The 15,096-nt window shown below is 38.3% G+C and overlaps 1 protein-coding gene across 1 annotated transcript in view; it reads right to left on the bottom strand.

Moving 5' to 3' along the window:
• Positions 1–15,096, bottom strand: part of GPR158 (G protein-coupled receptor 158) — a 300,397-nt gene that overhangs the window by 15,243 nt on the left and 270,058 nt on the right. The window contains exon 7 of the mRNA XM_069547473.1: positions 8,733–8,971. Coding sequence (XP_069403574.1) covers positions 8,733–8,971 — 239 coding nt within the window. The remainder of the gene's footprint in view (positions 1–8,732; positions 8,972–15,096) is intronic.

Raw genomic sequence — 15,096 nt, 5'->3', positions numbered from 1 at the left:
AATATGCTATCTAGGTTGGTCATAACTTTTCTTCCAAGGAGTTTATGCTATTACTAGCATACAAAATCTCCTCTCATCCACACTTCCAAATATTAACCAATCTTTTGATGTTCGATTCAGGTCCCACCTCCATCCCTAGGTCCCCAGCCATGATTCTAACTTACATTGAATTTTCCTTCCTCTAATCTTTTACAGTTTTTAACTATCTATACCACGCAATGCAGAGAATAATATGCCACACAATATATAACTGGGAGAAAACTGTTCATGGAGTCTTGAGCCCTGACTGTGATGATATTTATCAGGACAAAAACTGAGTCTTTCAATAATTTTTTCTACCTTTGCCCACTAAGATGATAGCAGGGATACTGATCACACATGGATAAGATTTAATAAATATTTGTTGAATTGAATGAATATAAATGATATCAGTTTCATATATTTAAGAGATACAGGCTTTCTGTCACCTTGCCACTCCACTTAACACTGATGGATGTCTAGATCCATCTAACATTTATATACACAATTTGAAGATCATACTGGCATTATGATTAATAAAGGCAAATGATACTTACTGATGGGCCACTAAGTGTGTGGTACTTGAGACTCAAGAATGATGAATACAGAATATTATTAAATAACACTAGCACAAAAATGTGCTGTAGTTGAAGGATCCACATAAAGCTGAATTATGAAAACATTATCTCCTGGCCACTTATAGCAGTGTTTTTATATAATTTTATACTGCACACTTTTTTTTAAAAAAAAAAGGAAAGTAGTTATCAAGTTAATTAGTGTGCTTCAATGGAGAATTATATTTAAAAATATAAGACAAAATAAGCTCCAAACAGCTAAGCTGAACATTAAAATCATTTCATTAGCAATATCAAACAATACGCTCCAGCAGAAAAACAATTTATTATTCAAAGTACCAATTAAACTAAATGTGATTTATAAAAGTTGTGCTGAGGAAAAAAAGTCAGTTTCATATAATTAACTTCAGACTAACACTGCAATCAGTAAAGAAAATATGCAGATGTTACCAAATTTTGCAGTGCTGTTTCATGGGGGTTGAAATGTATGTTGCGCTTCTGCTTTAGAAAATAATTTCTGGTGGCAAACGACTGATGGGAGGCATGGGTATAGTTAAAAAGGGAATTATATTTATATTTAAAGATTCAAATAAGGCTTTCAGAAAACTGAGGTATTCCATTTTTAATCTATAAGGAATAACATTTCATTTAAAAGTTAACTACCATAGCCTTTAAAAAAATAATACACCATAATGAAAGTAATTTCAAGTTATCTTTCCGAACGCCTGGGTCAAACAAAGGAGTGAGAAATAATATTATTTTTTTGACACTGAAGATGTCCCAGGTTGGTGATCTTAGAATACCCACAAGGGCTGGAGAAAAGTAACCTCAAAGTACAAACGACTCTGAAGCTGTGATCCTCTGCTTTGCCATGATGCAAAGGCATTTTGTATTAATAATGTTTTATGCTTCTAGTGTGCTTCTTCACTCAGTTGTGTCTGACTCTTTGTGACCCCAGGATTGTAGCTCACCAGGTTCCTCTGTCCATGGGGATTCTCCAGGCAAAAATACTGAAGTGGGTTCATGCCTTCCTCTAGCAGATATCCCCAACCCAGGGATTGAACCCACATCTCCCACACTGCAGACAGATTCTTTACCCTCTGAGCCACCAGGGGAGCCCTTACGCATCTTAGCACATTTAAAAATTATTTTTACATGGCACAACTAAATAAATGAAACATTTAGCTTTCTTTTTCCAAGTGTTCCTTTTAATGTTGTCTTCTTTCTCTAAATCCTATCCACTTAGAAACTTTACAAAGTAAACTTACTCCATTTTATTCTAATAATATGGTGGACTGCATAGAAGTTATTATTAGATCAAACAACTAAATAATGCTTGAAAACAGCTCAAATTCCAGCATTCCAGGGTTTGGCTGCAGACAGAAACCTTGATATTCTGGAGGCTTACTTGTATTTTCTTTGACTTAAGTAAAGATAGGTGTGAGATTTACAGTGGTGAAAACAATGAAAAGGATACTTCTGGTAGAATTTTAAAGGGAGGATTGACTTTGTGAGACCACGTGATCTTGCGGGTACATTTTTGAGCGTGTGGATGTGGCCGTGAAGGGGGTGGTTGGTGAGCTGCAGGAATTCTGTTTGTTGTAAAATGAGTGTATTCATCTGAGAAGCATGGAAAAGATGGATGTTGCCGGAGTTCACAGGTAGGACTCTGCAGGCCGGGAATGCCTGCTCCCTTCTCAGCTCCTGGGAGCAGTAAGGAAGGGATGGGCAGAGCTGGGCCATAGGACATGCCCATGGACACGCCCACTGAGAAGCTGGCTCCACCCCTGCTGATTTACCATGAAGAGTTTGGATCCCAGGTCTCCTGGTTCTCCTGACCTATGTTCTCTAAATTATATCCTTCGATGGAGACTTCCTTTTGCTTTATTACTAGAGGCATAGACATTGGTATTGGTTTTGACTACTGTGGAGAATGGGTCTCAGTGAGCTGAAACAGGAAAACTCACAAACCTTCCTATTCCTCCATACTTAAACCTCAGAAGAAGGCTCTGCTTGCCACAGTTACTGCAGACATCAGAGTGGGATGGGGGTAGAACAGGCTGGAATTTGCAGTCCATATGGGTTAGCAGCTTGTTTTTAAACTATGATAGTCATCTCAGTCAGAGAAGGTGCCAGGAGCCAGCACGGGAGATCCCACTGATGACAAGGTCATGTGGAGAGACCTGATGGGGCAAGGTGAGTCAGGTCTCAAAGGGTCCTCTGCCTGAGCATCTAACCCGAAACCAAAATCTGTCTGTTTACCGTCTGCTATACTGTACTCTTCTGACATTACAGGGGGCTATCCCTGACCACCTTTCTCTGGAAAAAAAAGTTAACTTAGAGCTCCAACTGGTCTCCTGCATATGAAAGGAGTGTCTCAGCTCAAATCCCTCTGATGGCTCTCTAACTTGCCTGACAGTTAGAGACTTACAACTTGTGATTGTTTACAGCCCCCCAACAGTGAGAGGCACGAAGCTTAAAACATCTTAAAGATATAGAGCCTTTTTCTAAAGAGCTAAAAATTATGTTGGTGATGGCTTTCACTGTTGAGTCAATGACTGCTGCCAGACCTCCATAGTCTTTATCTTTTAGGCACCTGGAGGATATTAACCAATGTAATTGGATATAGAAAAAGGAATATAGTAGTTTTGATGTTAGCAACACTAGACTTTTGAGTTAGTGAACTTTCTCTTTGTTATAAATCACTGTACTCCTCTTTCCTTGTTATAAATTGTTGTGTCCTTGCTATATAAGAATGTAACCTTAATTAGTGCTTTCTGAGAGTGGCACCAGACTTTAGTAAGAACAATACTTTTAAGACAAATAAGTTTTCTGGTTGACAGACCCTTATCAGAAAAGGGCCGTAAAATGCTAATAGGCCTCCTGGCCAGAAGATGATGTAAATCACCTAAGACTTGTGTATACAGCTAGGTATGCAGAGAGAAAGCCTGGTCTCGATAAGAGTCAGGGCTGCTGACGCTGCATAACTTTGTATTATCCATTGATCTCTATGTACAACCAAAAGTATAAAAAGCTTTCCTGGACAATGAAGGATGGGCCAGTTCCTGGAAAGACTGGTTCTCCCGTGTCTTCTTTTCTTTCTTACTCTATTTTCTGGCTGATTCCCATCTGGGGCATAGAGGCTAGCCGTATCTACTTATTTGCCCGAGCTTCTAAGACCCACGTGAGAGGGAGCCCAAGGAGGGGCACCCTCCACTATTCAAGTGGGAGCCTGTGGCCCTATGTAGACGGTTCAAGTCCCTTGTCTCAGGGCTTTATTGGCTTTCTATGTAAACCAAGGAATACAGCCTCTTTCTCTCCTCTATTCTCTTAACTTCAAACTCTTTCCTTATCTCTCTCTAAATCTATATATCTCTCTCACCACAACATCCCCGCTTCGAATTACCCTGGATCCACCAGGGCTGGACCACAGCAAGAAGACAATGGCACCCCACTCCAGTACTCTTGCCTGGAAAATCCCCTGGATGGAGGAGCCTGGTAGGCTGCAGTCCATGGGGTCGCTAAGGGTTGGACATGACTGAGTGACTTCACTTTCACTTTTCACATTCATGCACTGGAGAAGGAAATGGCAACCCACTCCAGTGTTCTTGCCTGGAGAATCCCAGGGACAGGGGAGCCTGGTGGGCTGCCGCCTATGGGGTCACACAGAGTCGGACACGACTAAAGTGATTTAGCAGCAGGCATCTTAGTATGAGTAAAAGAGCTGCCGAAATCTTTTGACAACAGAGTTAATCTATAGGCTATCTACTGAAGCAACAAAACCTTTTTTCCCCATCTTAATTTTTCGCCCTTTAAAATCCAATGGTTCCGCGAAGGAGCTGAAACTCCTTAGAAGCTATGATCACTACTGCTCCTTGTCTTTTAGGTATTGCCCCAAGACCCCATCCCAAAATTTCTTCACTTCTAAAAAGAAAAACGGAATTGTAAGGATAAAATGAAGGAACAAAATTAATTTATCCTTTCTCTCAGCCCTTCAGCATCATAACTACTCCTCAAAGAAATAAAACATTGTTCAGAAGAGGTAGTATGTAGATAAACAAGGAAAATAATCTCTACTGTACTCATTCAAGAAGCTATGAAAAAGACCTCCAAAAAGTATGTCTGTATCATATATAGAATCTAAACACAACACAACAAAACAAAACCACATTGAACACATAGAAACAGTACAAAGGTGACTGATAGGGGCTGAAGTTGTCGGGATAAGGAGAGATTGGTCAAAGGCTACAGATGTTGTTAAAAGATGGATACATTTTGAGGATCTAATGTACAGCACAGTAACTATACTTGAAATTTGCTAAGAGAATGGATTTTAAGCATTCTTACACATATACACAAACCTCTCCCAGGAAACTATGTGAGTTGATGAGTATATTAATTAACTTGACTGGGGGAATCATTTCACAATGTATCATATATCAAGTCATTATGTTTAAATATATTACAAGTTCACAGATTATGATTCAATAAAGTACAGTATAAAATTTAAAAACTTAAAATTAATAAATAAAACAACATAAAAAAAAAACAACCCTCCCCCCCCAAAAAAAAAGTATGTGTGAAGTTTCCCATGACATAGCTCAAGCCTGTCAATGCAGTCAAGCTTTCATTTCTTTGACTGAAAATTAAAAATACATTTAGAAAATGGTAACAAATGATGCAGCAGGATTAAGGCATATGGTACATTAGAACAAAAAAAGATGCATGTAAATGAACCTAAATCATGAACATTAATCTAAGTCAGATGGAAAGGAAGTCTAATCTGTTTTCCCCAGTACTCATTAAAGGGTGCTCGTACCACATTTCACCTGTCACAATATAGCCTAATCTTCTAGGAGAATTAAGTATGTAAATCCTGAGAAACAAGTGCTATTCTAGAATTTCCCTATGTAACTCAGCAAGTGTTACTGTATTCTTCTCAGTCCCTTCTAAACACTGGCATACAACAAACTGAATTACTGAACACATTGTCTGCCTTTGTGTTTAAAATATACGAGGCAAGAGGAGAATCAGGTTTCTTCCCAGGAGTTTTCTATAACTGATTCCTCCTCTGAAACACTTGTGGTAGGAAAATCACCTACATGGGCAGTTCTGGAGTGAGCAAAAAGTAGGAAGGACCCATTCCTTAAATTTATGACTCATATTTCTAACTAGAGTTCTACATCAGTGGAAAAACTAGTATCACACTCAAATGATTCTTTAATTTGTATAAAAAAAAAACAGTTTCAGACAGGTAAAACTGATCTATGTTTATCAATATATTAAAATCACTTTTTTGTTTTTTTGAAATTGACTCCTGACATTAATATAAGTATACACAGCTTCTTGACACAGATTTCTCACAACAGCTTCAAGGTAAAGCCTATCTCTATCCTTTCCCTGCACACAATTATTTCTGTTTAGGAAATGGGGAATAAGTTAGCTTTCAGTACATGCTTCTTTCTGGCAGACTGAAGATACATTAATTTATTCTTGAATAACAGCTTGGATATAAAAAATCTAATGGCAAACATGCTACTTATAGAAATATATAAAGAGAACTGCAAAGAGGTACACATTAGCAAACATTAAGAGGGGTTAAATATAGAATATCTAATGCTACATGCCAAAAGAGAAATAAATGCAACCATTGTAGGGTAGTGTGGAAAAAAATTTTACAGCAACCACATGTCTCTTGAGTTTTCAAGATAGTCTTAATTTAAAATATTTGTTCCTGTTGTTAAATCACGTGTCTTGAGTTTTCTTCAGAGAACTGTGTCACTGCAAGAAAAGTGTAATTTTGAAATTAAGGTGTTTCAGTAGTTTATTAGTAGTTCAGTAAATTATTCAGTAGGACAAAAATAATCACTAAAAGATAAAAATATTATCACCAAACATTTAACTTCCTCTTACCTACTGATCTCTATACCTTATCATTAATCTTTTACTTTAAAGTATTTTGCACCCTAAAGAAAGTCACGTTTGTGATCTCTATGTGGAAATAAATATGAATACAGGACTGACAGTAACCTGCAGTTCATTTTACATAAACTTTCTTTATATATAAGAATTTTCTATAGTAAACAAGATCCACTAAGTACCTATGTCTCTAGTACTGAAGACTTTATGGTACATATAAAATATATAAGAGACTTATTCCTGTCATCAGGTAGTTTACTATTGGGTTATAAAGATAAGTGAGAATCAAAAGCAAAATTAGGTGGTAAAGTCTCTTGGTACAGTGGTAGTTCAATGAAGGAAGACAACCATTTGGACTAGAACCTAGGAATTTAATAAAAGAGAAGTTCTTTGAGGTATGAGTAATATTTAGAATGTTATAAAGGGATATAAAGAATATTTCCTTTGTTAGGAAGAGTGGTGCAGGTGGGTAGGAACTGTGTGAAACATGAAGGAAATGCCTAACTGGAAAAGAGGGTAATGTTAAAATACATTGTACATAATGCTGGATTAACAATGCTGCTTAAGTTTACTGTGAGTCTTGAAGATCTGTTAAAGGAATTTGGAGAATCAGAAAATGATGTGATGAATCAGTAAATTCATCTAGGTTGCTTTCAGAAGACACATACACCCACACCCACCCCACACACACAACCCAAATTCAGGGATTTTGGAGTTGGCATCATTAGAATGGAGAAAGACATACAGCAGTACTTCTCAAAGTGTGGTCTCACACCCAAAAGCAGAAGCATCACCTGGGAACCTGTTACAGAGCAAATTCCTGGGCTTCATTCTGCTTCCTCATTGCCAACCTAATGACGCCTCATTATGTACTTTGAATATTGTATTCTTTGTAAAACATAAAAGAAATGTAATGTGCTTTTCTTCATAGTAATATTGGGAAATGATTTTTCCTAGTTTGGTCAACTTGGATTGAAGAATGTAAACTAATGTTACAGGTTTCTAATTAAGTAGAAATTTTATATCTATACAATTTGTTTAATTTTCACATTCAGATGAAAGTCAGAATCAGAACTGCTTCCTACCTTGGTTCCATACTTTATCTTCTAATACTGATATTGATATCTACTGATATGGAACTACAGATATTTTCATTGCTATTGATCAAAATAATGATGACTGACTTTATATATTATTATAGTGCTATAACCATTCCCTTTATGTACCCACATAGCTTTACTACTACAGATATCAGGCTTATATGAGTCCTAAAATACTCCCTCCAGAAAAATATTATTCCATTCAAATTGTAAACAATGTACCCATTTTATGAGCTTCTAGCAAAATACTAAATGTGAACATTCCACAAACAACTGCCAATATGGGGGAGGCGGTTAATGGGAATTAAATTCATGTTTTAATTTTTGACATCTGCCAAAGAAAGTTAAGATTTGTCCCTAGTTGACTGAGGGGAATGACAACAAAATAATAAAATGTTTTTGTATCTTTGCAGGCTTAGTTTAAAACTAGCACAATATTAACAACAGAAAAATTCCTATGGAATTTTCTCTTTCTCATTTTTCAAAAAACTGAGGTACCAGAAAAATAATCTGTGTTTTTGGCCCAACTCATCGTGGGCTTCTTCTAAGTTCTCCAGTTTCTCAGTCACATAACTTACTCCCCACAAGTAGCAAGGTTCTGTGTTTGTGTAATACCAGAGCTGCAGAGAGTTCCCAATAAATTATCTTTAGAGGAAAGATAAATTAGAAATTTTGCCCAAAGCACTCTATAGAGAGCAAGTCTGATATATCATAGGACCCAAATGATATTAAAAATACCAGCACATTTCCTTTTTTCTCCCAAAATAAAGAAATAAGTCAAAAGAATCGATACTGTTAGCCAAATGGGGACACATTGATAGTATGGAAAGCAAAAAGTCTGTATAAAGAAGCTGGCTTTACTTACTGTGTTTCTCCTTCTTGCACAAAGAAGGACATTTTCTGAACAAAGCTGCACACCTCTGAAAAATAATGGGAACTCCCAGAAAAAGTTTGCGTTCCACATGTCATTATTGTCCATTTTGTAATATTGTTTCACCAAAACCAAACGGGTAAAATCCCTCTAGAGTTTGTGAAAGGGTTTGGCAAGGCTTCTAAGGAAGTCCGTTGTCATGCTAGTGGGCAAACACAAGACAACTGCACAAGCTGAGTGACCACGTACCGGCTGCTGTCATGTAATCCCAGCGCTCGACGAGGCACATACTGAAGATGAGGTGATCTGATGTTCGCCCTTGGCCAATGAGCGAAATCTGCCTCTCCAAATTCTGGCAAACAGATGATGTCCAGCCAACGAGAAACCAGAACACTACCAGGAGAATCACCGCCAGCATCCTCATGACACGTCCACCAGTCATGTATGGAATCCGCTGGGCTGTTCGTGAAAGAAACACCTTCAAAACCCTGGGAGAGCAAGACATCAAAATGTGAAGGCAAACCTAACACCCAGGAAGTAAAACTCTAAAATATCTGACCTTTCTTGGTGAAATCTAAATCTACCCAAACTTACTTAGGCAGAATTTTAACACTAAAAAACAAAAGTGTCACTTGTTATTTTTACTGAACTTCTTTCTATTTTATCTTCCAATAGCAGAACAAATATCCTGTGTTAGAGGTCAGTGAGTCAATAGATTTGTGTAGGATGGAATTCTTTTGAGGATGTCTTAATATTTCAAGGAAAATTCTCAGGACCTTAGAAAGATCCATAGGCAAACACTGCTCAAACTGGGTTTCTAAGGGATCAAAAGATAGTCCTGAAAGTTGGTAGTTGGGTTTTACATTATACTAAGTCAAAAACTTCCTTAAATGAGTTATTCTTTATAGTATAATGTTATAAAAGGTATTTTTTGAAAATAATTTTTTGTAGCCTCCCTTTGTCATCATTCTCACATAATGAAAAATAATTATGAGTACAAACACAAAAACAATAAGAGGACTATTTAAATACCCCTCAATAAGACTACTGCATTAAAGAAGAAGACTGGGATATGACCTACAAGAACTACATTCATTTTTTTGGTGTAAATATGACTCAAATGCATAGCCAGGGTTGAGAACTACTGGATTACATGGTATCTAAGAACCGTTTCATCTCTGAAAATTATGTGAAAACAAAATTCAACCTTACTACAGGGATCTTTCCAGCTATCCTTTCTTTAATATCATCTCCAGAATATTCTTAGCTGATTTTAACTCCCCACTCTCATTCTGATATTTTAGGTCACAAAGTTGTGACTTGACATAAACTACCATAATGGTTTATGGTACTATAAGGGTATCCATAATCAATTTCTAAATGAATTCATCTTTTCAACTTTTCTGTTTCCTCTCCCATCTCATTCTTTCAACATATTAAATGAAATGTTCCTATGAATTATTCATAAAAATCCTTATAAATCCAGAAATGAAACTTACAAACCTGAAATAATCTAGACGTTTTTTACTATCTTTTCTCTCAATGCAGGGCTTTGATAGCTCTTTCCCCTAATATCCAGTAAAGAAAGTTATTTTCTAGCATGTTCATATTTATCCTCCCCCACCCATATTTCTTGGCTTCCCTGGTGGCTCAGACAGTAAAGAGTCTGTCTGCAATGCAGAAGGCCTGGGTTTGATCCCTGGGTCATCAGGCAGATCCCTTGGAGAAGGAAATGGCAACCCACTCCAGTATTCTTGCCTAGGGAATTCATGGACAGAGGAGCCTGGTGGGCTATAGCACAGTGGGTCACAAAGAATCGGACATGACTGAGCAACTTTCACTTTAACCCATATCTTTAACTCCATTGTCCTTCAGCTAACACACAGTGTGAATTTATTTAATTCTGAATAAAATACTTATCCTCAATTTTAATGTGGAACAACATCAGAAAGGTTTTAGTATAAAATAAGAATACAAAAGATTACTTTAATTACTCATCATTTAACTACAGACAGTCCCCAATTTAAAACAGTTCGACTTAGTGATATTTTGATTCTACGATGGCACAAAGTGATAAGCATTCAGGAGAAACTGTACTTCGAACTTGAATTTCGATCTTTTACTGGGCTAACGGTATGTGGTACAATACTTTGTCCTGATGCCTCAGCTCTCAAGACAGCCACAGGATCACAAGGTTAAACAACTGAACCACTTACAACCATTCTGTTTTCATTCAATCATTTTGTTTTTCACTTTCAGTACAGTATTCAATAAATGATATGAGATATTCAACATTTTATTATGAAACAGACCTCGTGTTAGATGATGTGGCTGAAGTGGAGGCTACTGTTAAGTGTTCTGAGCATAGTTAAGGTTCAGTTCAGTTCAGTTCAGTCGCTCAGTCGTGTCCAACTCTTTGCGACCCCATCAATCGCAGCATGCCAGGCCTCCCTGTCTATCACCATCTCCTGGAGTTCACTCAGACTCACATCCATTGAGTCAGTGATGCCATCCAGCCATCTCATCCTCTGTCGTCCCCTTCTCCTCCTGCCCCCAATCCCTCCCAGCATCAGAGTCTTTTCCAATGAGTCAACTCTTCGCATGAGGCGGCCAAAGTACTGGAGTTTCAGCTTTAGCATCAGTCCTTCCAAAGAAATCCCAGGGCTGATCTCCTTCAGAATGGACTGGCTGGATCTCCTTGCAGTCCAAGGGACTCTCAAGAGTCTTCTCCAACACCACAGTTCAAAAGCATCAATTCTTCGGCACTCAGCCTTCTTCACAGTCCAACTCTCACATCCATACATGACCACAGGAAAAACCATAGCCTTGACTAGATGGACCTTAGTCGGCAAAGTAATGTCTCTGCTTTTGAATATACTGGGCTATACTATGATGTTAGCTATGTAAGATGCACTCACAACTTAACAATAATCTCAGTCTACAATGGATTTATCTGGATATAATTCTATTGTTAGTCAAGGAAGAGCTGTAGTTTACCAGATTAGTTATTCTCCATTCCCTGGGTGAAACACACTAACACTGGTAGCGAACCCATTGCCTCCCTCTGCGGCTGCTGCTGCTGCTGCTGCTGCTAAGTCGCTTCAGTCGTGTCCGACTCTGTGTGACCCCAGAGACGGCAGCCAACCAGACTCCCCCGTCCCTGGGATTCTCCAGGTAAGAACACTGGAGTGGGTTGCCATTTCCTTCTCCAACGTGTGAAAGTGAAGTTGCTCAGTCGTGTCCGACTCTAAGCGACCCCATGGACTGCAGCCTACCAGGCTCCTCTGTCCATGGGATCTTCCAGGCAAGAGTACTGGAGTGGGTTGCCATTGCCTTCTCCTGCCTCTCTCTGCTGCTGCTGCTGCTGCTAAGTCACTTCAGTTGTGTCTGACTCTGTGCAACCCCATAGACAGCAGCCCACCAGGCTTTCCCGTCCCTGGGATTCTCCAGGCAAGAACACTGGAGTGGGTTGCCATTGCCTTCTCCAATGCATGAAAGTGAAAAGTGAAAGTGAAGTTGCTCAGTCATGTGCGACTCTTAGTGCCCCATGGACTATAGCCCACCAGGCTCCTCCGTCCAGGGGATTTTCCAGGCAAGAGTACTGGAGTGGGGTGCCATTGCCTTCTCCCTGCCTCCCTCTAGCAGGCCTCAAACACTTCTGCTCCAGGTAGTTGAATTGCTGCCTGTTAGGAATCACTTGTACTTGTTCCCAAATTAAACCCACTGTTATCATCCCTTTTTGAAGTATAGTTGATTTGCAATACTAGTCTCAGGTGTGAAACTAACCATTTCACAGTGAGTCAGTATTTTATAGATTTTACTCCATTTAAAGATAGATAAAGAGGGGAGGTGGTAGCTGGTCTGGGCCTTGATGGATATCAATTGACTGAAATGGAAGAACGTAGAAAAGATACAAGAGGATATTCTAACTGAAGGGAAAAACATAACAAAGTCCAAACCAGAGAAATGTTTTGAGGGACAGTGGGTGGAAATGTTTGGCAAGAGGGGAAGTTTTCTTTAACCCAGAAGAACTCTTAGGGATTTTTCAAGTTATTTTGAGGGGTTTTCACTGGGTTGAGAACCACTGCTTCAGAGAAAAATAGTTATGATTTATATTTTCTTTCTATGGCCAAGATGTGGAAAGTCATTAACTTTTCTGTTATTTGAAGATTTTCACATATTTGCTCAAAGAGGGCAAATAGTGAATTTTTAAAATAACTATCTTTAAAATATACTACTTCTTAACCAGATGAGCTTGTTATTTGCAGAGGAAATCTATATGATCCCAGTAGAGTAATCTTTTCGTCAAGAAACCAGCTTACAAATTATCAGACATTTTCATATTTTCCATGGGTATTTATCATCAAGTCTGAGAATTCAAGACTGTCAGGTCCCCAAATCTCATTTCCAGAGAGGGAAAAACCAAAGCCAAGCCCTCATGAGCCTCCTGTTATCAATTTTACTGACTTTCAAACACTAGGAAATACAGTAACACAACTCTGTACTGCAGTCTAAGCATTTCAGAATATTGGTTTTTGTAAAATGGAATAAGATGCATTTTTCTAGGATTGCCTTAAAATGAAATGAGAAAATTCTGCTACATCTTTTTAAAAAAATGAGCTCTTGTTAGTCTATATGGGTTCACTGCCTAGAAACCAAGCTCTGAAAGTGAAATCCTTAGACATGCACTTATATGAAATACAGCTAAAGAAAAAGTGTAACCATTAAACTAATACAGATTACTTTTCCTACAATTTTTTCATAGATAAATCTTTAAGCTATCATCTGTTGAGAAGATTTCACTATTCTCAATGAACACAGTAATATATATGAGGACTACAAAAAAAATCTCCAGAGTTTAATACAAAATGGCATATTTAAAGTATATATTCAGTTCTCATTAATAGTAGATAAATTCATAAGTAAGAATTTATGTAGATAATAAATAAAGAAATCATGTTGAAATGATAAAAAACTATGGCAATCCAGGAATTGGCTGTCACTATATGTCTACTCCTACTTTTTCACTTTCCACACACTTCTTGTCTGAGCTCATAAAATTACTATAAGGGCTTATATTTAGGTTATATGATTATCTTCTTCAAATATCTAATTGCTAGTTTGGGTTTTTTTTAGGTTTTTTTTTTTTTTGGATGTGGACAATTTTTGAAGTCTTTATAAAATTTGTTACAATATTGCTTCTATGTTTTTTTTTGTTTTTAGCAAGCAAGGTATGTGGAATCTTAGCTCCCCCATCAGGGATTCAACCCTTCACTGGAAGGTGAAGTCTTAACCATTGGACCATGAAGGAAGACCCTCTAATTGATTGCTTCCATTATGTAATATTCTCTGGTTTTCATTATATTCCTCTGTCAGCAAGTTTTTACTTTCCAGCACAGAGTCCTCTGCTTCAGTCTTCCTTTTAAATAAGACTGCTCCTCAAGGATCTCCTAAATGTTGTCACCGTCTGTTTTTGCTCTACCTGTTATACCTGGGAAATTCCAACCACGACTCTGCTTCAGTTATGTACCTGTTGGTGAGTCCCAAATCTGTAACTTTGGCTTATTGAGATCACTCTCCTGAGCTCAAGATCTATAGACTCAGTGACCCACTGGACATCCAGAGGTCCCCAAATAAAATCACTTTCTCAATTCCTGTCTCCTCTAACCCACTGCTCATGTGTTACCTGTCTGAATGACCAGTACCAGTTAATTATTCAAAGCAGAAACCTAGGAAGGAACTTTGATACTTTTCCCTCATCTATGTTCCAAATACCAAATGCATAATTAAGAATATCTGGGTACTTCCCTAGAGGTCCAATGATTAAGAATCCGCCAGGCAATGCAGGAGACTTGGGTTCAATCTCTGGCCAGGCAACTAAACCCGCATGCCTCAAATACTGAACCAGGGCGCCACAACTAGAAAGAAGCCTAGTTGTGCACAATTAGTATCCATCGAGTCGGTGATGCCATCCAGCCATCTCATCCTCTATCGTCCCCTTCTCCTCCTGCCCCCAATCCCTCCCAGCATCAGAGTCCATGGCAGAAAGTGAAGAAAAACTAAAAAGCCTCTTGATGAAAGTGAAAGAGGAGAGTGAAAAAGTTGACTTAAAGCTCAACATTCAGAAAACAAAGATCATGGCATCTGGTCCCATCACTTCATGGCAAATAGATGGGGAAACACTGGAAACAATGTCAGACTTTCTTATTTTGGGCTCCAAAATCACTGCAGTTGGTGATTGCAGCCATGAAATTAAAAGACACTAACTCCTTGAAAAGGAAGTTATGACCAACCTAGATAGCATATTAAAAGAGACATTACTTTGCCAACAAAGGTCCGTCTAGTCAAGGCTATGCTTTTTCCAGTGGTAATGTATGGATGTGAGAATTGGACTGTGAAGAAAGCTGAGCACTGAAGAACTGATGCGTTTGAACTGTGGTGTTGGAGAAGACTCTTGAGAGTCCCTTGGACTGCAAGGAGATCCAACCAGTCCATTCTGAAGGAGATCAGCCCTGGGATTTCTTTGGAAGGAATGATGCTAAAGCTGAAACTCCAGTACTTTGGCCACCTCATGCGAAGAGTTGACTCATTGGAAAAGAGTCTGATGCTGGGA

This window comes from Ovis canadensis, chromosome 13, assembly GCF_042477335.2.
Source record: "Ovis canadensis isolate MfBH-ARS-UI-01 breed Bighorn chromosome 13, ARS-UI_OviCan_v2, whole genome shotgun sequence".
Lineage (NCBI taxonomy): Eukaryota > Metazoa > Chordata > Mammalia > Artiodactyla > Bovidae > Ovis > Ovis canadensis.
This window is presented reverse-complemented; position numbering and strand designations above follow the sequence as displayed.